Source organism: Brienomyrus brachyistius, chromosome 1 (assembly GCF_023856365.1).
Source record: "Brienomyrus brachyistius isolate T26 chromosome 1, BBRACH_0.4, whole genome shotgun sequence".
Taxonomy (NCBI): Eukaryota; Metazoa; Chordata; class Actinopteri; order Osteoglossiformes; family Mormyridae; genus Brienomyrus; species Brienomyrus brachyistius.
This window is the reverse complement of record NC_064533.1, coordinates 19,186,715-19,211,617: the sequence shown is the minus strand read 5'-3', so window position 1 is coordinate 19,211,617 and position 24,903 is coordinate 19,186,715. Positions and strand designations below refer to the sequence as shown.

The 24,903-nt window shown below is 43.6% G+C and overlaps 2 protein-coding genes across 4 annotated transcripts in view; one reads left to right on the top strand and one right to left on the bottom strand.

Moving 5' to 3' along the window:
- The window catches only part of osbpl1a (oxysterol binding protein-like 1A), a 30,374-nt gene extending 24,351 nt beyond the window's left edge, over positions 1-6,023 (bottom strand). The window contains 6 exon segments of the mRNA XM_049013921.1: positions 332-443; positions 832-906; positions 1,223-1,308; positions 1,923-2,056; positions 2,600-2,696; positions 5,884-6,023. Coding sequence (XP_048869878.1) covers positions 332-443; positions 832-906; positions 1,223-1,308; positions 1,923-2,046 — 397 coding nt within the window. The 5' untranslated portion in view covers positions 2,047-2,056; positions 2,600-2,696; positions 5,884-6,023.
- Positions 6,024-6,646: 623 nt separating this feature from the next.
- The window catches only part of impact (impact RWD domain protein), a 29,369-nt gene continuing 11,112 nt past the window's right edge, over positions 6,647-24,903 (top strand). For 2 of the 3 annotated variants that reach the window (XR_007398053.1, XM_049014145.1), the window contains exons 1-9: positions 6,740-7,019; positions 8,612-8,740; positions 8,990-9,042; positions 9,416-9,478; positions 9,791-9,876; positions 17,956-18,090; positions 18,508-18,602; positions 23,062-23,135; positions 24,380-24,470. Coding sequence is in view for 2 of the 3 variants with exons in the window: in XM_049014145.1 (XP_048870102.1) it covers positions 6,978-7,019; positions 8,612-8,740; positions 8,990-9,042; positions 9,416-9,478; positions 9,791-9,876; positions 17,956-18,090; positions 18,508-18,602; positions 23,062-23,135; positions 24,380-24,470 (768 nt within the window). In the remaining variant the exon portion in view is untranslated. The other variant, XM_049014154.1, reaches the window with a different exon arrangement.

The window sequence follows — 24,903 nt, the reverse complement described above, 5'->3', positions numbered from 1 at the left end:
TCATTAAAACAAGTCACTCATTCTCTATGGGACCTGGTGACCTCAGTCACATGACGTTAAACATTATTGCTTGTATTTGTGTGTCAGAGAAAATTTTAGGAAATACAAAAAAATATTCTGACACTTCCCTTAATGATCAGCATCATAGCAAAATAGCCTAACACCCCCCCCCCACTGTCAATTGTGGTATTTTTACACAATGTAAATTAGATGAATATTAAATCAGTGGATCAGTTTAAAGTTATGTGGAAAAACAAGAAATTGACACATGAATATTAAGGATTAACTAACATTCGTTTCTAATTCACTATACGTGCTTGTTTCAACTTACCTTCCAACATAATTTTTATTTCCTCATTATTCGTAACGTCTTTTGGGATCTGAGCAGTCCCATTAAGTACAGTAGCACAGGCATTATACTGCAAGAGTAACATCACGACTTCCTGTTGAGCAAGGGACAGACAAGGAAGAATTCATCCATAACCATCTGTCAGGACCTGACCTGACTTTTTACAATGGAAAAATTATGCAGGAAGTTCCTGACTAGGGAGAAAAACGATATGGAAAAGAATGCAACAAAAATGTTGCGTTCTTTAATCTGACCGTAAATGGTGAAATCAGAGAACATTTCACAGGGAATTAGCAAAAATCTATCCTCTCTGCATCAAATGTGAAATAAAGGTGTTTGACCACAGACACTGAACAGCTGCCAGGATCTTCATCACAGTTTAAATTTTTTTTTTTTTTAAATCGATCCACGGCAAGGACAGGTATTCCCGAAACCCGTCGGCGGAACCAGACACGCAGTCGGAACACTCAGCACCACAGCACCTTTCTGCCGGTGAAAGCGGCCTTGTGCAACGGTGTGTCGCCCACATTGTTGGGCAGGTTCACATCTGCTCCAACCTGTAAACAGACATGGGTCATTGGTATTACAGGCCAGAAGAGGTACAGCATCACAGTCCTAACTGTGCTGCGGGGGTGGAGCATCCTGCTTCACACTGTGACCAGGCGATGGAGCATCACAGCCTGCCTGTGACTGGGGGGCAGGGCATCAGATCCTGGCTGTGACTATGGAGCTGGGCATTCCAGTAGACACTGTCACTAGGGGGCGGAGTATAACAGCAGCACTGCACTGAGGGGATGACGAATCACTGCCCTACTGTGCTGAGGGGGTGGCAAGACAGGAGTGGCAGAGAAAGAGAAATGAGAGACCACTGACCTTCAGCAGCTCCTCGACCACATTTCGATGCCCAAAGTAACTGGCTAGGTGCAGAGGCGCCCAACCGAAGTTGCTCTTGCTCTTCCCTAAGGACACAGAGAGAACCTTAGCATTAAAGAACAAACTTACAAGCGATGAAACAGTCATGAGTGTGTGTGAATATATATAATTATACAGATACAGAAAGTGGCGATAATTTGGCTAAAGAAAACAGCTGCTTATGCCATTGCAGGAGATACTACCAACAAATTTTTTCAGCATATACTGAACTGACAAACGGTTAGTCTTCACTAATGGATGGATTTCCTTGGCAGATACTCTCTAATGTTATCAACAATTCAAACCTTGATTAACTGCAACTAATCTCAAACGAAGATCTGATTAGAACGCAAGTGACAATGTTTAAAACAAACAATACTTTAGAAAACAGGATATACTTCATCTCAAGAAAGTTTTCAGGAAGTTGGGATTTTGAAGGTGATAAACTTCCCTTACTGTACATACAAATCAGCTTGACCTAAACTATGTGAAACTTGGCCATTCCTCTTCAGAGCTCACATATGAATTAAGTCACAATGCGTGGTTTAAAGGCAAACTATGGGATGATTGTGCATTTTTGTACTAAGGCTTTTAGCCATTTTGACTTCTGCATGCCATTTCTGTCATTGCTGCCAGAGGGCGCTGATCTCCGCATGCCCACCTATGCAGTTTATGTTAAGTCTGAACTCCTCTTTCAGGCTGGACAGCAGCAGCTTCTGAATTCCTAGAAGGTTCCCGTTCCTGGCATCATGGAGAAGCTGCTCCGAAGGGTCCAGGTCCTCCATCTTTCCTCAGCTGCGTGGGAATCGAGATAAGATGCTGAGGAGATGATGATCACCCGGGGGTAAAACAGCAGCTGTCGCAGCTTGGAAGGATTCGACATTCCCGCATACTAAAGGCATCGGCCAAACGTGTGATGCAGAGACATCAAAGCAAACCCTGCCTTCAAATCCAGCAAGAGAAAACAATCGGTAGGTACTGAAGACAGCAGAGCCTCAACACATCTGTGATTGAGAAATATGGCCAGTCTGAAGGCATTGGGTCATACTTGATGTTTAAAATGCCCAGCTGATTTGGTCAGAGCCCCGTGAAATGTACCAATCAGGTGGGGATTCTCAATCAATCTGTACACAGGATGGCTGCTTTGATTACATTTATTTCCAATTATCAAAGCTAAAGAATCTAATAATAAAAGACACTCCTTTATGAAGTCTAATTCTACAAAAGGTTAATCAGGAGAAGCTGAAACAATACTACATTTTAACACCCATTGGAGAGCAGTACAAAAATCATATTCATGAACATTACATTTAGACTAAAACCATAAAGGAAACTTACCCTTAAAGAAAGCTACCAATCCCATAAACAGTATCCACGCTGCGTGTTAGAGATTTCAGTAATGTGCCTGTGATGATAATCTGCCAGGAACAGCCAGCTATGTACATGAAAACAGGAAAGAGTTTGGAAATTCTGCTGTAGGTCATATCTGAATGGAGTGAGTCAGGCTTGCATTCCTGAAAACAGGTAACAACACAAAGCTGTCTATGATATATCAAGCCATGAACTGCAGTCATATGACCTGATGAAGTCTCACAAACAGGAAGCTCATGAGGAAATACTTACCAACTCATCAAATAAAAAATACACACTTTACACACAACTATGAAGAGATGAATGCTGCACAGTTAAGACAAACATTGAAAATAGTTTTCCATAATTCCCCCCATTTAAACAACATTCACACACCATACAGATTGGTAAAACCTATCTAGGTTGTTTTAAAATAAATATGTTTGGAAGTTATCAAACTGCATTAGTCTGCCCCCAAGTGGTAAATCTGAAAGAATACAAATTTTCATCTAGAAAACAATATAGGTAGGCGTCATAACAAATACGATGAGGCAGACTACAAATCAGCAATAACTGCAACTATTCAATCATTCAGAAAGTAGAATTAGGGCAACAGGTGGCAAAGCTGTTAAGTGCATACAATTGTGCAAACCCTGTGCAGATTCCAGAAGTACCTACAGTAGTACCCTGAAGCAAGGTGCTTGACAGGAACTGCGCATAATGCTGGGGGTAATAAGTGGATAAACGTGGAAGCGTGAAATATGTGAATATGCCTATTGTAAGGATTACCAATCGTTTAGAACGGCACCACCACTGCACTGCAGTATTCCATGATAGTTACATCTGTTAGGCGTAGCTTAAAACTACAATAACGACCCATTTTCAGTAAACTTCAAAGAAAGGCCTGGTTTAAGCAACGTATCTGGAGATGCGTCTATTTTGCTATTTCTAGACAGAAAACTTTTCATGAGGACGCCTTCCACTAAGAGTGTTTTCATAAATTGTCTTCTTAAAACAAAGAAACTCAGTCCTCTAAGTGGACCAGAAAGTGAGCCAAAAGAAAGAGACCTCGGTCCTTTTTGGATGCACATCGGCCATCACCTATCCAAAGCACTTGGTTCACTTTCCGGTATGATTCAGCTTTTATGTGGTCTCAGTCCATTTCATATTTACACTCGGTACAGGCGGTAACAAGAAAACAAAGGGTATTATAAGTCGGGATGTTTATGGATGTTACATTTTTCAATCACACACCTAGAGGATTAATGATATATACCACATGTACATGTAATACTCAGCAGGCGGGTCGAAACACTAATCCTGACCGCGTGATCGATCTAAAATCTTAAACCTACTGGGCAAATAGCTCTTGAAACAGAAGCATGACAACCAATGAAAGCACACTTTAAAACATAAAAGGATCTTAAGTTTTAAAGGTATAATTAGCCTTCAATAAAATAAAACAAGTACAACAAACTACGACATGTTTATACTATGAACGCCTCCGTCAGATAATTTTTAAAAACGAATTATACCAAGTAGCATCAGCCTCTCCGTGAGACGCTCCCCGAAGGTTTTGATTTTACCTCTGAATTCTGGGATTCTGTGTAACGTCACGACCTAAACTCTCACGTTGTTTACAACCAGGAAGGAATGTTATAGATGTCTAACAAAATCTGTATTCATATTCTTTCCCATTTGGGAGAAAAACCACTGGGGTAACAAAATACTGCCGCGTTAACGGAATACATTTGCCAGTTCTATAAATTAGTGTAATCTATTTTAAAGATTCATAATGATTTTTTGACCATTTTGACATCAGCACCGTGTGATATTTCAAAAAGCCTTGAGAAGAAAAGAAAGAAGCAAGCTGGGCGCACTTTCTGTTCGCACATCGCCATCAAACGAACCTGCTAAGTGGACTACTAACAAACTGCGGCCGTCTGACTTCCATCCGCTTTTTGAGGATGAGTTCGTTTGAAGCTTTCACATATGGCTCTTTTTTTGTGAGAAACGCAACCAGTCCACTTAAGTGCTGAAACGAGCCAAGTGTGAAAACACCCTAAAAGGATCTGTTTCCTTTCAGTACCGATTAACTTTATAATGCTATCTACATTTTAAATTAATTCAATTATTCCAAAAAATGAAATAAGAACAGTGGCTTTTGCTTTCTCTACATAACTTAATTTCTTGACTTCCCTGTTGCCTGCCAAGTTTGAACAAAAAAAATGTCCTTTTTTTTCAATACATGGGCAGGCATTGGAACTTAGCATTTTTAGTGCCAAAAAATTACGAAGCGAACATGTGCCAGTTTTAAAAACATCATATTTGGTGTAAAGCAGGCTTTTGTCCGGCAAGACACAGTACATATAATTTAAACGATAGTGATCCAATGGTTTAATACAATGCACTACCTGTGTTTTATATTATTAGGCGTTTTTCAAGCGAAACATGAATACCCTTACTATTTTTATTAAATTCCCTGTGGCTGGTGTTATCTGTTGAAACTGGTTCATAGATGTCTACGGATAGAGTGTGAAAACAAATGACGGCAAGCAAATAAAAAAAGTTTCAAATCGTACATCTCAAACCAAAGGAAAAATTGTAATGATCCGTTTCTCTGGGCACCTGACGTTTTCACGTGTGACCCTGCACGCGGGCTCTGTTCAGCGAAGTCAGCGACCACAACCGCAATGCATGTACAAAACGAAGACGTCAGGAACATCAAACTGTTCAGATATGCATCCTAAAATAGCATTATTTGGCCATCTGCTTTCTGTGTTACGGAGCCTAATGCTGGTTCGGTTAAAATGTTAACTAGAGCTTGCACATAGTTTTGTTAACTTTATTGGTCACATACTCTGATAGCAAGTGTGTTGGGTAATATGTGTCTATCACTCATGTGACAGCTACAGCGTGTTTTGGTGAAATCCTATTTTTTTTCACTGGACTTAAGTACAGTATTTTACTTGCTCAAAAGAATAAACACTATCAGTATTTGGGTATTCATTTCATTTTCAACATTATAGCTCTGTTCGTCCCAACTTACAACTGCATCCTACAACTTCAGTGACTTAAATGTTTGTCGATCTATTTTCTGGAGAGACACAATTAATTAATTAAACTGAAACGTTCGAGTTCGTCAATCTGGTATAACAACCTCCTCTTATATAGCCTATTACACAGACAAGGCTGTCACTTTTAATAAGCTCCAATCACTCACGATGAAAGCAGAAAACGACAGTGTCGCTTGGAAATGCACATTTACGCACCTTTTTAAAAAGTATGTTATATCCGTGAAAGACATGCGGAGCTCTTCACCGATATGCGCCGTTCAGCTCTCGTTTTCGACGTCTGGTAGTCGTGTCACTGCTCAGTGTTTTTTTAAGTGATCGACAGATTTAAGTAAAGTTTTGCATGACCTTAAGCAAACCAGCATGTGACTGCCTTACTAAGCTGTTAACCAGAGTTAGTAAAAAGCTTTGCACACGCCGTTACAATGTAGCGCTTTCGAGAATATTCGCTGCAGTTTACCAAAACTTTTGCCTCACCTCTGCGGAAGCCAAGCATCGCCGGCTGATAAAAGAAACTGAGCAGATAAGGCAGATTTTAGATTAAAGGGGCGGTAATGCGGCGTGAGCATGAGGTGGACCGGCTGCTGTTGTGCACGCGCACCTGTCACGCACAGGTAGAAGTTTTGTTACACGAGAAAGCTGCGTGCATACTTTTATTTTCGTACATTGAAATGTAGCTGACATTAATGCGTGTATAACAATATTAAATTGCATTTATCTGTAATGCTATTATTTTAAACTGCCTTACTAAAATAATTTTGGGTGTGAATTACCCACATTGTTAGTTCGGTCAGCTTTTATCAGTCGACCATTTAACTAGTTCTCGTGCTAGAAAATGTTATGTCTATTTATTCTGTGTCCTGTTAACTGTTGTTTAGGTCGTAAAATAAATGTGAATACTTTCTGCTCTATGAATTTTCTCCTTTTCTAGTGTCAAGCGTACACCGACACTTCCGACATATCGTGTTACTGACTGCGAGCTAACGGCTAGCTAGCAGCGGCTATTGTAGCGCCCCTCTTTACCCCGGAAGTAGAACTACGTAAGCTTGCCCCTTGCATGCGCAGGTCACCCGTATAGCAGGGGTTGGACAATTGAACTTGCTTGCAGCTGTCTTAAAGTCGCTTACTGTGGAATAACAGTCGTAACTACAGTGGTTTCTGAAAAGTGCATTATATTTTTAGTTGTTGTTATATAACTGAAGTCCAGCCATTGTTACTTTGCATTTCTTAACTCCATTTAGGTTGGGAACCAAATTAAAAGTTTCACTTGCTTGCTGTCATCGTTAGTATGAATGGCCACTTCTGTTGAAAATGCAGGAGATCTTCAGGCTCAAGTAAGTTAGTTGCGTGTTTTCTGCGGGTTCAACGCAATAACTGATTATTCACTCAGGGGGTATGCCGGTTAGGATTGTGTAAAAGCTTGCTGTGATTGACCGCGGGTTATATCTGACTGAGATCTACTAGCAACGATTTTGTATCCTTCTTTGACACTATGAAGCCGATCGTATGGTTCACGCGGCCCAAAAGATCTTTTTAAAAGACAGAGTAACTTCTTCGAAAAGGTTTGCCCAAAGTTTGTTCGGGAAATATTCTGTCCAAATCCATGACTTTTGCTTTATTCAGTTTACTCTCTCGTCCCTGTTGCTGGTATCGGTTTAAGAAAGTTTATCTCTGTATATTTATGTCTGTCATTAACTGCGAGCAGTTTTTTTTTTTTTTTTAATGAACTTAAAAATTTTCTTTGAAAAGTTTCACAGAGTACATGTAGTAACATCGGAATGGGCTCTCTAGGCCCATTTGCTCCAAGTGTGGATTCTGGTTGAGAAAGAGCCTAATAAAAGAAATACAGTGAAACAAAAGTGAAGCATTTTTATTTTCCTTAAGTCTCCAGAACACAACCAAGGCACCATTTTGAGGGGCAGAGTGCAGTACCCTGTCATGGTTCTTGTTGTCACTTCTGTGCTTCATGAGATCTGAAATAAAATATTTGTCATCAATTTTGACTTCTGTTGACTGTGGTCTTTTATTCTGAAGCTCTTGCCTTCTCTGCTTTTTGTTAAAAGTTAGTTCTCTCTCCTCATAGCAAGCTGGTAATTTCACCTTCAGCATGGTTATTATTTCTCTGACATGTGCGGGTGTGTTTTTTTTTTTTTTTTTTAAACGTCATATTGAATTCTCTGTTTTCATGTAGCAATCTTTGACTGAGGTTTCCAAGGCGGTTAAGTGATTCTCTGTGACAGAGTAGTCATTTAAACATCACAGTTCTTGACTTCAGGGCTTTCAGAAGGATCAGTTGCGGTCATTTTATTTTATCAGGGGGGATTCTTGCACCAAGTTGCGTGAGTTTTTCCGCTACTAATGGAACGCAGAGAAACTTTGTGTGTCCCTGAAAATCCCTTTCTGTCTTTCTGTGTGACGTTGGAAATGGTCCCGGCAGCTGGACCCGCTGCCCTTGTTTTTCATGAGTGGGAGGATTTTGAAACACTCAGTCTCCAAGCCACCATTGATCTTCTGAGCATTTTGCGGGCCTTTGGGGCTCTCAGGTAGCTTCTTTCATGATACTCCAGTGTTAATTACATTCTACAAATTAAAGTAAATAGGATAATTGGGATGACGAGCCACTCGTCCCTGGCAAAAGCCAATATGTAAAACTAGACCTAATGCTCTAATTGGATAGAAATAACCAGCGATCCTATTCTATTGTGTACACAACACAATGCATATAATATCATAAACAAAAAAAGAAACTAATGGGCCTTTCACAGTATATTACAACTGTTTTTGCAACTAATAACACTGCGAATGACTGATGGATGTGTACAGGTTAAAGGACGCCATGATCTACAGCTAGGGACAAATGTGGCGTGATCGGTTTCTCTGATGTCTTCACTTGAAACGCCTCCATCTCCCTTGTTGTCTCTTTCAGGTCGATGAGGTCGAAGCTCTTTCCTCCATATATGGTGATGAGTGGTGCGTGATCGACGAGGCATCTAGAATATTCTGTATCAAAATCTCAGCTGACTCGAGCTCGTCAAAATGGACCGTGTGTCTACAGGTAAGGCTATCAATGCAATTCCGTTCAGAAGTGTTTGTACCTATGTCACTAGAGGGTGGTGTGTGGCTCTGGGTTAGGATACTGTGCTTGTCACTGAAAGGTTGCTGGTTTAAATGTCATGGCCAGCAGAGTGATGTCACCATTGGGCCCTTGAGCAATGCCCTCAATCTGACCCTTTATGTTGCGTTGGACAAAAGCATCTGATAAATAAATACAATGTTTCACTTTAATCCTGCTTTTTTAAAATAGATTATCCTACCACCTGATTACCCAAGTGCCTCTCCACCTATTTATCAACTTAAGTAAGTGCTACTGAGAGTTTGTCAGTTGTCTTGTTTTCAAATATTACGTATTAATGAACTGAGGATGTAAGTGGATTAATAGTTATGAGATGAGGAAATTGCTTTGGCCAAAGATAACGATGCCACTCTCGCTGCAGTCAAAATCTTCAAACTGAAACTGTATGTATGTCACCCAGAATAATTCGGAATCGGAGTGCAATAAAATAAATGTGAGCGACGTTGAATTCTTCTCATGAAATGTAATTACTAAGAAATAATTCTCCCATGTTAATTTCAAGCCTTTCAATAGATGGTTACACTACATTAAATCTGCTACATTTTGTCGAGTGCCTATTACATATACATGCTAATTAGAGATCGTTTCATTCCGTAGTGCCGCGTGGCTGAGAGGACCTGAGAGAACACAGCTCTCTAACATGCTGGAGGATCTATATGTGTGAGTCACTTTAAATATATGTCAAAGACACTGAGAGGAGTAATGGGAGAAATGGGCCGAGGTGGGTGGGATTAGCATGAACAGTCAGTATATGCCTATAGGCCACCCTGCAAGTGGGTGACAGTGTAACTCTAATTTTGACATGTGTTGCAACTTATGGTTACAATAAAATTTTCCATTTTGCATGTCTGCTTCATTTACAGTTGGCCACTATCATCACTATAGAGGCCATGAGGTCCTGCTACTTTTATGCCATGGTTTAAAATGACATTATTATTATTATTATTATTTACAATTACTGTTTTCCTACAGGGATAATGCTGGGGAAAGCATCCTTTATCTCTGGGTGGAGAAGATCAGAGAATTCCTTGTGGAAAGATCTCAAACCAGTGACACAGGTAAAATAAAAATATGCCTCCGCCCCACTAGTGTTTTCAAAATGGACTTATAAACGGTATAAACAGCAGGTAATGATCATATATTGGATTTCCTTATTTTCTTACATAAAGAGACTAATTACCCATGAGGCAGCAGTGAAATAAACAGGAAGATTTTTGACTTGAAGCCCTCCATAGAGATCTACCCTTTAATAAATAAAAGCTAAGATTCTTCTTTCAGAAGCCTGTTGGTTTGTAATGCTAAACCCGTCTCTGCCCTCTGAAGAAGCTGCTAATTGCTGTTACTTGTTCATTATTTGTTGTGTGTTTTTGAAGCTGGTTTTGAGCAGGCTTGGGCCGTAGAGTACAAGGTAAAGAGAGATTCAGAGTGAAACGTTAGCAAGCAGGCTGGACTGTTTTTTTCTTTTTAATCTTCTCTGCTGTAGTGAGGGTTACTGTGTTTGTGTTTACCTTCCGGATACATCGATATGCCCAGAATCTGTGCGGGACCACTGATAGTTTATGTGGTGGCTAAGCACATGAACTTATTAATCATGTAGTATAATTTTGCATGCAATGGAGATTATTCTGCACCATGATCTGTGTTGTGTGCGTTCTCTTATCGTACACTAGATGTCACTATAAATTTATGTATCTGTTTACATTTCCATCTCTGCAAATGTTAGAAGTAAATATGTTAAAATAAAAACATCAAATACATCTCTATAATAATTCTGGGAGTAGAAATGAATGCAATGCTTTTTATACTTTTTATCCATCCATAACCAGTTATCCAGTCCAGGGTTGCAGCGATCCTGGAGCCTCCCATGATGCATTGCACGGCACTCACTCACACACTATGGACAATCTGGAGACACCTATTTGTCTTCGTGGTTCATCTTGTCAGAGGAAATGGGGAGGCTGGGTGGGAGGAATTTAAAACCCCTTAAGACTGAAAGGCTGTGAGACTGTGCACTGTCACTGATGCATGATGTTACACCATTTTGTCCTTAGCAAAACACACACAAACTTATCATCTTATGTAATCATAAATCACATTTCCTGCACCACAGTTGCCAGGTTATGCAACAAGTGCCCTGTTCCTTCACCTGTGCGAGTGAGATATTCTGACAGAATATTTGTGACTTTTATATGTAAAAGAAAGTTCTGCTCATTCCGTACTTACTGATCTTCTCGTGCTTTGATGTAATCCTAGAAACAGAATTAATGTGATGAATAATGGCAGCTGATTTCCTGGTCTGATATCATTATGCGTTTTCCCCGATTTCCGTGAACTCCCTCGACGAGGGGGACACACTAGGGAGAGGCTAAGGGTTAGGGATGCGTAATTATCTCTGCATTTTAGAAACTTCTTCGTATCTCAACTGAGTTAAGCTATTGTTCCTGCGACTGCATTCTGGAAACGTCCCCGAAAACAGCCCCCCCACCTGCAGAACCAGAATACCTGGACCAAGTTCTCCTCCCCAAGCGGTTCTCCACACGCATATAGAAATCTACACTAAATTACATTTCTCTGGGCTCCTGGTGAGATGGAGGCTCATCTCCTGGTGAGTGGATCGTCACACCAAAGCCTGCCAGGAAGAGGCTCGATTCACACACAATGGGGATGGTCCTTCTCCTTTCTGTGCACTGAGCTACTCAAATTATTTATCGCGTGTCCTTCTGTGCTCCTGTGTCTGCATAGAGGATTTCACAGTTGTTTGTGTGTGCAGGCAGTTCTCAACTGAATTCGTTCCACAAACCCTTAAGTCAGATTTTATGCAAGTTAGTCATTACCTTCCCATACCATTTCAAAACACCTTTTAACAAAAAACACGTGCCAAAACATACTTGCAATATGTACGAAAGATCACACACATATGTATATATGTACATACAAGTATCAATTCACCTATCTGTGGCCTTTTTGCATTAACACTTTAGTAAATGCTTGCGATATGCCTGCATATATATGATAAGCGATGAAGCTTTTTTAACATTTGTACAAGTATGAGAACAAGTACGTTCAAATGTGTTTTTTTTTTTCTTTCTTCCCTCATATCCCATCTTGTTCTCCCTTTTTAGGGTGAGGGTGAATCTTTGGGTCTGAGCGCAGGGTCAGCCATTCATACAGCTCCCCTGCAGCATGTGAAATGTAGGTGTAATTCGAAGTGTGTGTGCACACAGTGACTTGTGTAAAATGTGCTGCAGTGACACACACTGCATGGTAATTGCTGGAAAACAACAGGTGCGTGGTGCTGATTGTGAGCCCCGACACCCCTGCATTGTAAAGAAGTCTCTGCATTTGACATACCTTTGAACTCTCTGAAAGCTTTTAAGACATAAATTGGCGGATTACTGTTTTACCGGGGGAGTGGGGGTAAGCAGGAGGCTTTTTGACGGCCCTCTCTGAATGGGTTTAATGAGCGCCCTTTCTCAAGAGAGAGGGAGAAAAAGAGATTGAGATTCCCAAGGTACTCGGCAAGCACTGGAGGGTGTCTGTAGGAGACACGGGGAGGCAGAGCGCTGTGAAGGTGTGTTAAAAGGGGAGGGGGCGGGGCCATGTTCTCTTGGCCTCCCCAGTGGGTGCCCTGCTTTGTGTCGCCTGCTGCAAATTGCTCCCCGTGTGTCGCTGCGTGGGTGAGAGCGTTTGAGTTAGAGCGCCACGCTGCAAAGCTAGATAACCCTGGTCGTATGCCGTTTTGGTGCCTCTGTGATCGTAATTTTGCTCTTGGGTTCCTGGACGGAAGGATTGATGGGTGATGGATGAATGAGAGCTTGTGAAGACAGATGGATCGATTGACGGATGAATGTTTTGGAAGGAAAATGGATTGGTGGATAAATAGGCAAGTTTTGAGGGATACTAGATCAATTTAAGGATGGATGGATGGATGGATGGATGATTTTTAGGGGGATTGGATGGATAAATGAATGGATGTTCATCTACTCCTTTAACTGGCATTGTGGTCTAAAGTTGTTTTGATGGATTTCGTGTATGGTGTAAATCATGTTTATTTTAAAGACTCTGCCCTTTTGTTTGTCAGTTATTTGTCAACTGATGCAGTGTTGCATGCATTTCTATGGATTGCATTGTGTTTAGTTTAATAGTTGGATTGTGTGGATATGGCCAGTAATTAGTGCTTCTATCTGATTTTTTTCCATTGAATCTTTGAATGCTTCAGTAGTGGAAGGAAGTCTGTTCCCAGCATCCTCATGCTTGCACAACGCAGCTATACAAGAAATCTCTCCCTGGAGGACTCAACTACAAAGCGTCTCCCTTTAGGATTTCCGACTATGATGTACTGCACCAACTGCAAAACCCCCAGATCTTTATGGTCCCAAAGTGAGGTCCGTCTTCAAAAACACAGCTTCTGCAGGTGATGAAGAGGCATCCATGCATAACCAGAAGAGGGTTTGCAGGCGACACACATTTTTTTCCCTCGTGCCACAACCAGGAATAAGCCCTAATTATCGTCATTACACGCATCTCCCATGCTGCACAAATATAAAACTTTATTGTTTACTGTGTGTGTGTGTGTGTGTGTGTGTGTGTGTGAAGGGGGGTGGGCTTAATTCCCAGTGGTTATTGTTTATTAAAAAGGGGGTATAATTTGTGGTGGCATTTCATAAGCTAACTGATCTGCCGAGTTATTCTAGGTGTCGGTCAGAAATGTCCGTCCTAAATATTTCTTACAACAACGCCGTTGTTAAATTCCAGTGAGCATAATTCGAAGGCTTGGCTGTCCGCTGTTTGATTATTTCTGCTTAGTGCCTCTGATTGTCCTCACACTAGCTAGGCGTGCGATTAAACGCCTGGCCACCAGGCCGCATCAGGCGCCGCGCTTATCAAGCGTGCAATCCGATGACGAGATAATGGGTGGAGAGAGGGATCACGTACCGAGGCGACTTAACAACAACATAATAGCAGCTTTTTAAGGAAGGGAGCAGGAACAAGAAGCAGGGAACTGAGGCAAACGAGTGGGATGAAGCGAGAAGCAACACAGGGAAGTGGATGCTGCTGACGGCTAATGTCAGCGTTAGTGTCTCTATTTTTTTTTTTTATTGGTTATTGTGTGGATCTTTAAGCAGAAACGATACTGGGGATGCTAATCATGCTAAATGCTAAATAACGCTAACTGCACTATATCCTGATCACGCCAAAGTGCACAAAGGTGATAGCGGGCAGTAAACCGAAGGCGGCAAAAAGACACGTTACAGCCTTTAATGAGCCAGTATTACCCCCGCCCACCCCACGTTGTGTTCCGCATGCAGAAGGTACATCTGAATCTCCTGGTACTGAGTAAGTGGTGTGGCAGATGCTTGACCTATGCCTCATTCGCATTTGGATGCCGAACCCTCCCTCATGAGCCTTCAGCTGACCCGCCCCACCTGTGCCTCCACACACGCCCTGCTGTTCTCCTATCTTTACATGCACATGCTTCACAGAGGCGGCCTCTTGTACATCATATAATCCCTTACCTGTAAACATAGCTGACCCTTCAAAGCTCGACAAACACCAGCTAATCATTTCTCAGTGTCAAGCAAACACATATGAGATAATGCGGGTGTTGGGTGCCTCGTGTTAATAAGATTAACTTTCCGCTCAGGCGATATATCATTGGAGGGGCGTGTCCTCCTGCATTGTTAAATGTTTGCTCTCTCATCTTGGCCGCCAGCAGTAGACACGAATGGATCGCGCTTATTTTTTTTTTCCTCCTCCCAAGATCCAATCCCTTAATTCAACCATTTTCTGTTTAAAGTGAAGCTGTTGTAGTCTGGTGGGGGGGTTAAAAAAAAAAAAAACGTTGCTTTTTTTTTTGTCGTCATGGATTTCAGCGTGATTGTGAGACGGAGGTGCGATTAAAAACACAAGTGAAGGGAGGGGGTTTAAGCCGCATGTGCTCATCACATGGGCGATATAGGCGTGGGAGGCGGAGTCACTGAGATTGAGTGGAAGGGAAATGGAGACAGTGGGGGGGGGTAATGGTTTGTGTGGAAGGACGGATGGAGGGATGCAAAATGGAGGCCAGGGAAGGTGGACACAGGCTGGAGCAGATTGGCTAGTAAACAGTGTTAGAGTGCATAGCACATTCTGCTGATGGATGCCACATGTCACAATGGGTAGATTTTCACATTTCTTTTTTAATTTATTGCCTAAATGTTTAAAAAGGATTGCAAGAAATTGCTGTTTTGCATCCCACACACGTCTGTCGCACGCCAGCGTGATTTATCATTTCCGTTTTTGGTTCTGCATTTCATGCTTGTCAATTCAAAAACTACTGACGAAAATGTTTCTTAAGTGGGTGGAAATGTTTTTTAGAATTAAGATAAATTTTATTGATCCCGGGAGGAAATTCTTGTGCATGCAGCAGTAAATACATAGAACACAGACAAACTTACAAAATCTGTCACAAGTCTGGACACACCTACTGAAAATCATTTGTTTTTCAAATTGATGTCGTCCCCCACAAACGGCTCTTGCTTAAGCTCAAAGCTGCAGGGATTTTAGGAACTGTAGCAGCTTGGATCGAAAACTGGTTAACAGACAGGAAGCAGCGAGTAGTTATTAGAGGCACAATGTCACAGTGGGCCTGTTTTCATAGTGGAGTACCACAGGGTTCAATTTTAGGACCACTGTTGTTTCTAATTTACACGAATGGTATTGACACCAATACATACAGTAAACTGGTTAAATTTGCAGATGACACCAAGGTGGGTGGTGTAGCAGATACTGATCTAGCAGCACAGAGGCTACAATGGGATCTTGAGTTAATTAGCTGATACCATTCTTTTAGTTAATTAGGCTGATACCTGGCAGATGAAATTTAATATAGATAGACGTAAGGTAATACATGCAGGGTGCAGAAATATAAAGTACAAATATTTTATGGGTTCCACTGAAATAAAGGTAGAAGATTGAGAAAGACCTCAGTGTGTATGTTGATGCTTCCATGTCCCACTCTCATCCATGTGGGGAAGCAATAAAAAAGGGCAATAGGATGTTAGGTTACATCTCTAGGTGTGTGGAGTTTAAGTCAAGGGAGGTGATGCTATGATTATATAATTCCTTGGTAAGATCCCACTTAGAACATTGTGTGCAGGTTTGGTCACCATACCTTAAGAAGGACATTGCTGCCTTGGAAAGGATGTAATGTAGGGTGACAAGAATGAGTCCTGGTCTTAGAGGAAGGTCTTATGAGGATGGGTTAGCTGAGCTGAATCTGTTTAACCTCCAGCAAAGGAGACTAAGGGGAACATGATCCAGGTATATAAGTTTCTAACAGGTCTGGATGCTGTTCAGCCAAATGGTTATTTCAATATTAGTTTAAATACTAGAACTCGTGGCCATAAGTAAAAACCCTGGGTTCCTTTAAATCAGAGCTAGGTCAGATTTTAACAGCTCTCAGCTATTAGTTAAGTTGTCCCAAAACGAGCTTGATGGGCCGAATGGCCTCTTCTAGTTTGTAATGTTCTTATGTTGCTCAACAAGATAACGATCCTAAGCACACCTTGATGTAGTATGTATTATCTTTTGAACAAGGAAACGGATGGAGTGCTGGGTCAGGTGACCTGGCTCCCCCAATCTTCCAACCTAAACCATATTTATAGAGCAGTTTTGGGATGGTGTGAACAAAAGAGTACGAGCGAGGAAGTCACCTTGTGCCCAGAACATGTGGAAGCTTCAGGACCGTCGGAGAGGCATTCCAGGGGGTCACATCTGGAAGTTGGTGTAAAGAATGTCCAGAGTCAGCGATGCAAAACAGACAAAGTACAAATAGTGCAGACAAGTAAACATGGCAAAAGCAAATTTAAAAATTACACAGATTTCTTACAGAAATCTTTAAAGTGATAACATTGAGATGCAGCCTGGAAATAGACAGACAGTCAATCCATCCTGGCATTTGTCTGGTTTGTTCTTTAAAATTGCTTGTTTTCAGAGCGGAATTCCTGATATAAGAGTAGATCCGAGTTGGTCTATTTCTGATGAATGCATGGGAGGGAGAGGGTGTTCCCACCCTGCTCGCCTGAACGTTCCTGAAAACCCAACCAGCCACGGGCTGGATCTTTTGAAAGCCACTCTGTAATTATGTTAATGTGACACCAGATAAAGTTCACCTTACCTCCCTCAGAAGGGATTAAGTTCCTTTCAGCGCCCGTGTATATAAATGAATATTTTACAGGAGCTTAAGAAATGAAAAGGAGGGACAAAAATGGAAATGTCATTGGAGGTAACGGACTGGAGGATAATGATTATTTTGATGTGATTTGCCACTCACTCGGAGTGGAGACATCTGTAATGCCGCCGCCCTCGTGTCATGTGACACTGGAGCGTCTTTCGTCCACATGCTGTCGGCCGCTCCGCCCCCTTTAAGCGTCCTATGGCCAGTGGTAATGGAGGCCTTTAGGAAATTGTAGTTTCCCTTGGCGCATCAGTCCGTGTCAGACTGGAAGCTTGCCGATCAGCGCCGAGTCTTCACAGTGCAAACTTGGACTCCAAGTCAGTCGTAACTCAGGCTCCGACTTGGAGAAGCATTATGGTGTGTGGGTGGGGGGTTGGCTGTCCCCCAGTGCCTTGCTGACGGCTCAGTGTCTGACACTTGCTCTTTGAGGGCCCTACATGAAAAATGGGGTAATGAATGAAGGGAGTTCATTATGCATGATCCTATACTCCCATCCTCCTGATGTTATTTACACTTTTTACATTTTAGCAGATGCTTTTGGTCAAAGTAATATACACATTTGTGGTAAAGCAGGGCGAGTCAGTTCCTGGAACTGTTTGGGGTTAAGTACTTTGATCAGGGGCCCAAATCATCAAATCAAATCATTATGCCATTCCCAGGATTTGAACAACCAACCTTCTGATCACAGACACAGGATCTTAACCTGCTGAGCCACACAACACCTGTAATCTACATTTGTCCCTTTTTTAATGAAGAACCATCTGAATGTTCAGCCTCCAGGGACCCTTCCCAGCTTTCTTCCCAGTTCTTCTCCCTCTTAGGCCCTCAGTTCCAGGCCCAGAAGGTCAAAGGTTACAGCGTCTACCAGGCATGGCCCGTGAGGGTGCCCAGCTGATGTTCCTGTGTGCCCTTCTAACAGAGGAAGGCTTCAAGATGAGGATGAGTACGGAGGAGAAGGGCGGCGCGGAGGATGACGTGGCATGGGGCGTCCCGCACTGCCTCGAGCTCGTGTCGGCCATGGAGCAGGTGCAGCTGTCCTCGGAGGCCATAGGAGGTATGGGGGTGTGTCTCATTTTCAGGGCTGGGGGGGAGGAGTCGGAGGACCAGGTGTGTGGCATCTGTTTCGGCTGTGGAGCTGTGGCCATGCATCTGCTGGGTGCCTTCAGGGCCCGATGCATCTGCATTTCAGCGACATGGAGCATAATGCTCATGAAAGTCACTCAGAGGAGCCACCATAGAAAAGGAGGGAAAATTTATAGCCGCTAAACGTGTCTCCACAATAACCAGCACTGTGCCCTTTCAAGGGCTTTAACCTGCCAATCCCAAGGGTGCCTACCCCAACCCCACAGCCATCCAGGGGGGGCATATGCACATTGCACTGGCAGAATAGTAACACCTGAAAACCATGAGCCGTTATTAAGCGAAGATGATGAGCTGGTGCCTTCTGGTCTTTTCCTGTCTTGCTTCACAGATGGGGAAACCCCTCTCATCACTCACGGACAGGTGATCACAGACCGGCGTAGCACCTTCCAGCCCCATCTAGCCCCAGTGGTGGCATCCAAACAGGTACTTATCACCCCCACCCCCCCTATAAAAAAAAATAAAAAATTTATTGTTGGGGGAGGGGGGCTTTCGATCTTGGGGGAGGATGAGCACAGCCTGTCAGAATGCACAGCTCCGCCTCTGCCCCTCTGCTCCCGCTGGAATCTCTGGAAGCTCCAGTGGCTCAGATTCAGACAGCAGACTATCATCGCGGAGCTCCTCCCTGCACCACCCCCACCCCCCAAATCACAGAACATTCATTTATTCATTTTCCCCAACAGACGAACAATTGAAAAAGGAGGGAAGCGCAGAATGCGTGATTTGGCTGCCGTGGTTACCACGGCCGACTGCCGGCCAGTCAGCACCAGAGGAAACGTTCTCAGAAACGCTGCGTTGGGTCCAAACGTGCCTGAATCATTTGCGGGCCAACCTGGGAGCTACATTAGCATGTGTAGCTGGAGGGGGGGGGCAGTTGCCAGAGAAACAAGAAATTTCTCACAGATACATTCTCATGTGGTAATGCGGCCATGGTACGCTTCCAAACCCACTTCTCGCATTCCTTTCTGAATTGGACCCGTCCTATTACTCCCTACTTGGGAGTTTTTGGTCCCACTTCTCCGTTGACTTTCGGTATTCTTTCTTTTCCTCTTCCCTTATCCCTGTTTCACGCATCGTTTCATGTAAACATTGCGAAAGGTGCTATAGAAAAAAATATTAAATAAATGAAAGGTCAGGTCAGTTTGAACCAGGCAGGACTCCCACCTACTAAGACAGCTTATGCTTAAATTTCACTTAAATATTTGGACACATATTTTGTGCCTGGACTGCGAGAGCCACAGGATTGTTGTTCATTGATTTCCAGATATGAAAGCAGCGTCGTGAGCTGCCCACTTTCAAACAACATCCAAATTAGCGTTTGCCCCCGGCCCCTTATCTTGCACGCTCGGGTTTAACGTCGAGGCCTGCTACCCACGCTGCCGGTATGCATGCCTAATAACTTGTCACCATGTCTTTCTCTCTGATGTGTAAATGACTATAAAATCCTATCTGGGGCTATTTATTAATCCCGCTCTGACATTACTCATCTGTCAGGGACCCCGTCACCTTCCCGTTTGACGATGAATTTGCCTCGAGTGCTCGATCAGAGCTAAATAATGCTCGTGTCCAACCAGCCGTGCTGTTTCTCCCGTGAATGGAAACGATCAAGGGCTGTTAATTGAAAATTGCCGGCATGCGGCGAAGTCGTGATTATTTTTATGTAAATATGGCATTGTCTCCCCAGCTTTGGCGGGACACGGGTTTGTCCCATGCCGATCTTTCCACTCGAGATGATGTCGGCTGTAATCCATCATGTAAAAACACAAACAGGTAGCAGGGTGAAAAACGATCCCTCTGTTCTTCTTAACCGCGATTGAATCTTCAATTCAAGTGTCTCTTGGCCTGGCATGGCATCTTGGGGGGGGGGGGGGGGATTGGCAAGGGGGGTGGTTTCGCTTAGTCGCACAAAGCTGCGTTATTTCGTGTTTATGGTGTTGACTGACACTCGCGGGCAGCCTGACCTCAAAGCTGTTCACAAACCTTAAATGAACAATGGGGGGGGGGTTGATGGGCCCCCACCTCTTACATTTAGTCACGGCCCCGTTTATTCACGCAACCCCCTGGCTTATTTTGTGCTTGTTAGCAAAGCCAACAGTAAAGTAATTTTGATGTTCGAATCTCATTTCTTTTTCTCCGTTGTCTCGGAAACCTAGCCTGCGTAAGTCTGTCCTCTCTGGTTTTGATGTCACAGACGTTTTGCTCGTGCATTATTACTCACTGACAATTTGCATTTGTTTTGGTTCGGTGCCCTCCCCCCCCGCCCCAGCACAGAGGGTGATGACGCGGCCAGACTCGTTAGCGGGGTGATGCTGAACCATGCGCAGGATTATCTGTGGCTGTGTTGAACATGCTCTGTTCTGCCTGCGGGTCCTGCTTTTTAAAAGTGTATTTTTATTTCTTGACAGAAGTGACTTGTGCTGGGCTGCCTATTTATAATTTAGTACTTAATGCGGGAATTCACTCCTTGACTTTAACCCTGGGGCTTGGACCAGCAACCTTTTTAGCAGTAAAGGTCCATTATCATTGCTGTTACATAACAACAATGATTGGAGAAACTGGGTGTCGGTTTCTGCAGTGGGTGGGGTCATTTTGTATATACCAATTACCACCATTATTTCCCAAAAAAGTTGGGACAGTCTGTAAAATTGAAATAAAATCAGAGTAATCTGCAGACAGCGTAATGAATGTTGAAATAAATGGTCAATTTGAATTTGATGCCAGCAACATATTTCAAAAAAGTTGGGACTGGGGCAACAAAAGACTGGAGAAGTTGTGTGATGCTGAAACAAAACACCTTGTTGAATATCTCACAAGTAATTAGGTTAATTGGCAACAGGTCAGTAAGATGATTGGGTATAAAAAGAGCGTCCCCGAGAGGCAGAGTCTCTGTGCAGTGAAGATGGGGAGAGGTTCACCACTCTGTGAAAGACTGTCTGGGCAAATAGTGCAGTGATTTAAGAATACTGTATCTCAATATAATATTGCAAAGAATTCGAAGGCAAAGGACAAGGCTGAAAACCAATATTGGATAGCTGTGATCTTTGGGTCCTAAGTGGCACGGCATTAAAAGCAGACATGATTCTGTAGTGGAAATCAGTGTATGGACTCCGGAACACTTCTGAAGATCAATGTCATTCAAAAATGCAGGATAAAACCACGCAAAGAAGAAACAATCTAAATGTGATCTAGAAATACCACCAACTTTTCTGGGCCTGAGCTCATTCAAGATGGACTGATTCAATATGATAAACTGTCCTGTGAGCTGCCAAATCAAAATTTTAATTTCTTTTTGGAAATCATGGACGCTGCTCCTCTTGGCTAAATAGGAGAGGGACCATCCAGCTTATCAGCAGACAGTTCAAAAGCCAGCATCCGTGATGGTATGGGGGTGCATTAGTGCCCATGGCTTGGGTAGCTTCCACTTCTGGGAAGGCACGATTGATGCTAAACAATATATACAGGTTTGGGAGCAACATATGCTACTATCGGGACAATGTCTTTTAAAGAGAAGGCCTAGTGTATTTCAGCAAGACAATGTCATATCACATTCTGCATGTATTACATGAGCATGGCTCCGTAGTAGAAGAGTCAAGGTACTAGACTGCAGTCCAGACCTGTTACCAACTGAAATCATTTGGCTCATTATGAAACAACAAATGCAACAAAAGAGATTCTGAACTTTTGCGCAGTTGAAATTCTATATCAATCAGGAATGGGACAGTTCACTTTCAGAACCCTTAAAATTTAGGCCCGACAAGGTCCGATCCCGCCAGAATTTGGCCCAAGCCCGTGTACAATGATAGAAATTAACCCCGAACCTGACTGAACCCATCTGGTCCCTGCAGAAATCTTTAGCTCTACACCTGACCGCTCATTTACCGTGCAAGCCAGAGCCTGGCCCGGCCCGAGCCCGTGAAAAATGATAGAAATTAAGGCCAAACCTGTCCGAACCCGTCGGGTCGCAGCAGACATCTTTAGCTCTACACCTCACTGCTCATTTATAGTGCAAGCCGGAGCCCGGCCCGGCCCAAGCCCGTGAAAAATGATAGAAATTAAGGCCAAACCTGACCGAACCTATCAGTACCCAGCAGAGATCTTTAGCTCTACACCTGACCGCTCAATTACCGTGCAAGCCGGAGCCTGGCCTGGCCCAAGCCCATGTAAAATGATATAAATTAAGCCCGAACCCATCGTATCCCATCGGGGATGATTTTAACAAAAAATTTCAATGAGTAGAAATGCATGATTACCTATAATCCGTGTCTGACATGTGACACATCATTGCGTTATGGTGAAAACACATCTTCAGTCCACACTTTGGTCCTAGAAATTATGCAGGGCCAATCTCTGAACACTTGCTCCCTTGCAGCACCTCTGTTATGGTCGCTGTGGCGATTGCAATGCGACCCCAGCATACCTGAAACCGTGATGATGCCACTACATTTTGCGTCTCTGTATTGAAGGGAAAGATTGCAGACAGCAGCAGTGTTTAACCACTCAAACCGCAGATGTATGAGAGGCCCTTGAGGCTTGGGGGCCCCCAGTTGGTCAGAAACAGTCTCTACAATGGGGGGAGGGCTACAGATACTGCAGCGATTAAATGCCCAAAATACTCCATGTTGCCTTTTCAGGAAACTACTGATTCCTGGCTGGGATTTACATGCCAGCCCATGATATTTACAGAAAGCAAAAGAATGTTTGATATGTTTCTTTGGATGCAGTTTTCTTGTTATACATATGAGCTTGCAATCTAGAAGTTGCTGATTTGCACTGGGAAGGGCTCTGCCGGCAGAAACATATAGCTGTATTAATGGGAAATTGCTGGTGGGGGGTGTGGGGGTGTATCACATCAGCCAAGGGAGTAATGCACACATCCATCTTTCAGGTCAAAATGGTCCTGGATGCCCTGTATGAAAACAAGAAGATTGCAAGTGCCACACACAATATCTACGCCTACAGGTATGGGATGATCGGGGGCTTAGGGTTGACCAGCCCCATGATGCACATGCATCGAAAAACAAACTGTGATTCACAGACGCAAACCTGAACTCATGTCGGCACTGAGAGTTGGCTTTCGATTTTTCTCCTTTCTGACGCCGGAAGGATGAAATTGCAGCCAGTTGGCCCATCTGGAACACTGAAGCTTCTGGGTGATGTGATGATGGCTAATGGGCAGGACTATCCCCTGTTCTGGCCATGTTGGCCTGCACACTGGCTGACACACTGGGAGGATTAGCTCACCCATCCTGCTGGTTACGTGCTAAATCCTAAACAAACAGATTAGCTACAGAAACAATGCAGTTAAGTCATACACCATCTATGGTCATTATCCCTGACCACGTGGCTTCATAATGGATTCTTCGCGCCATAATATGCTAAATAACCGTGAACTAATGGCGTGTTGTGAGCATGTGCCGGTAACTTTGCTGGGGGGGGTAAGATGTCCTTTGTTGGGATCGTTTTCTCCAAGGCCGAGGAGGGGAGATGCGAGGTCTTACATCTGCCAGCATCCAGACTGCTTCCAATCGGCTACTCACCCTCAGTGGAGTCTCTCTTATCTAGCTTGTTCCTCAAATCGCTTTTTAATTGTGCCCTCTGCACAGTTCAACTTTCTTTTAAACCCCCCACGGCCTTTTGGATTCTGACCCCCGTCCGGACCATTTGACGTCTGATTGGAACACTTTGGCCTTGTTTCGCGTATTCTCCCACTTTCACTATCCTCCGGGTAGCATTCGGATGAATCCCCAGGGAATACTTCGGATGAACTCCGGAAGTGAAGAGGTCACTCTGGGTCTCCACACCGTGGGTGTAGCTCCTGGGGGTAGTGGGAGGGGTAGTGCTGCTGGGCTCAGCTTCCTGCATGTGAAGGGAAAGTTTTTAATCCGTGTTGCTCTGTGCTCTTGATCCTACCTCAAGGTTAACCATGGTAAATGAGAGTTTTAGCTCAGTTGCTAGTAGCGCCCATCCACGCTCTAGCTGCTTGATTCCCAGTCCTTCCATCGCCAAACGCTCTACCCCACCTTGCAGGTGGTTTGCAGTTTCTACATTCATGATGATGGTGTTGATGATCGCGTGCATCTAACTAAATGTGTATTAAAGTTGTTAATATCCCAGTTTATCATTGATTAAAATGTAGTTAGCTGTCTATGAGAGCCGAGAGCATGCTCACAGTCGGGGGTCATATGACCCTCCTTCCATTGCAGGATATTCTGTGAGGACCGGCAGACGTTCCTGCAAGACTGTGAGGATGACGGGGAGACGGCGGCTGGGGGGAGGCTGCTGCACCTTATGCAGGTTGGGCCGGTTCCTGTTCGGTTCCCACAGTTCCCACTACTGGCCACATGAGGACATAATGGTTCCCCCTGCGTCTCTGTAGCACTGGTGGTAACCGAGGTGCTGGAACAGTGGCGCCCTCGAGGTCAGGTTGCGGCACGCATGCGCCTGGTGTGTTTCCCTGGATGTGACTTTCATTAGCTCTGTAATTCAAGGGTTTAAATTCCTAATGGTTTCTCATCCTCTTTTATTTGGGGAGGTGTGAAAGGGGCCAGGTAGATTCCCTCAAGGCTTAGCGCTAACCCCTTCTTTCCGGGGTTGTCAGGGCAGGGCGCTGTGCACCTCGTCCAGGATTAGGGTCTCCCTTGTGTGTCTCCCGTGTAAAAACAAGCGTGTCGTATTTTGGTGTGCCCCCCTCCCCTGGACTTGAATGTGCTTCCAAGTTGTTTTTTTT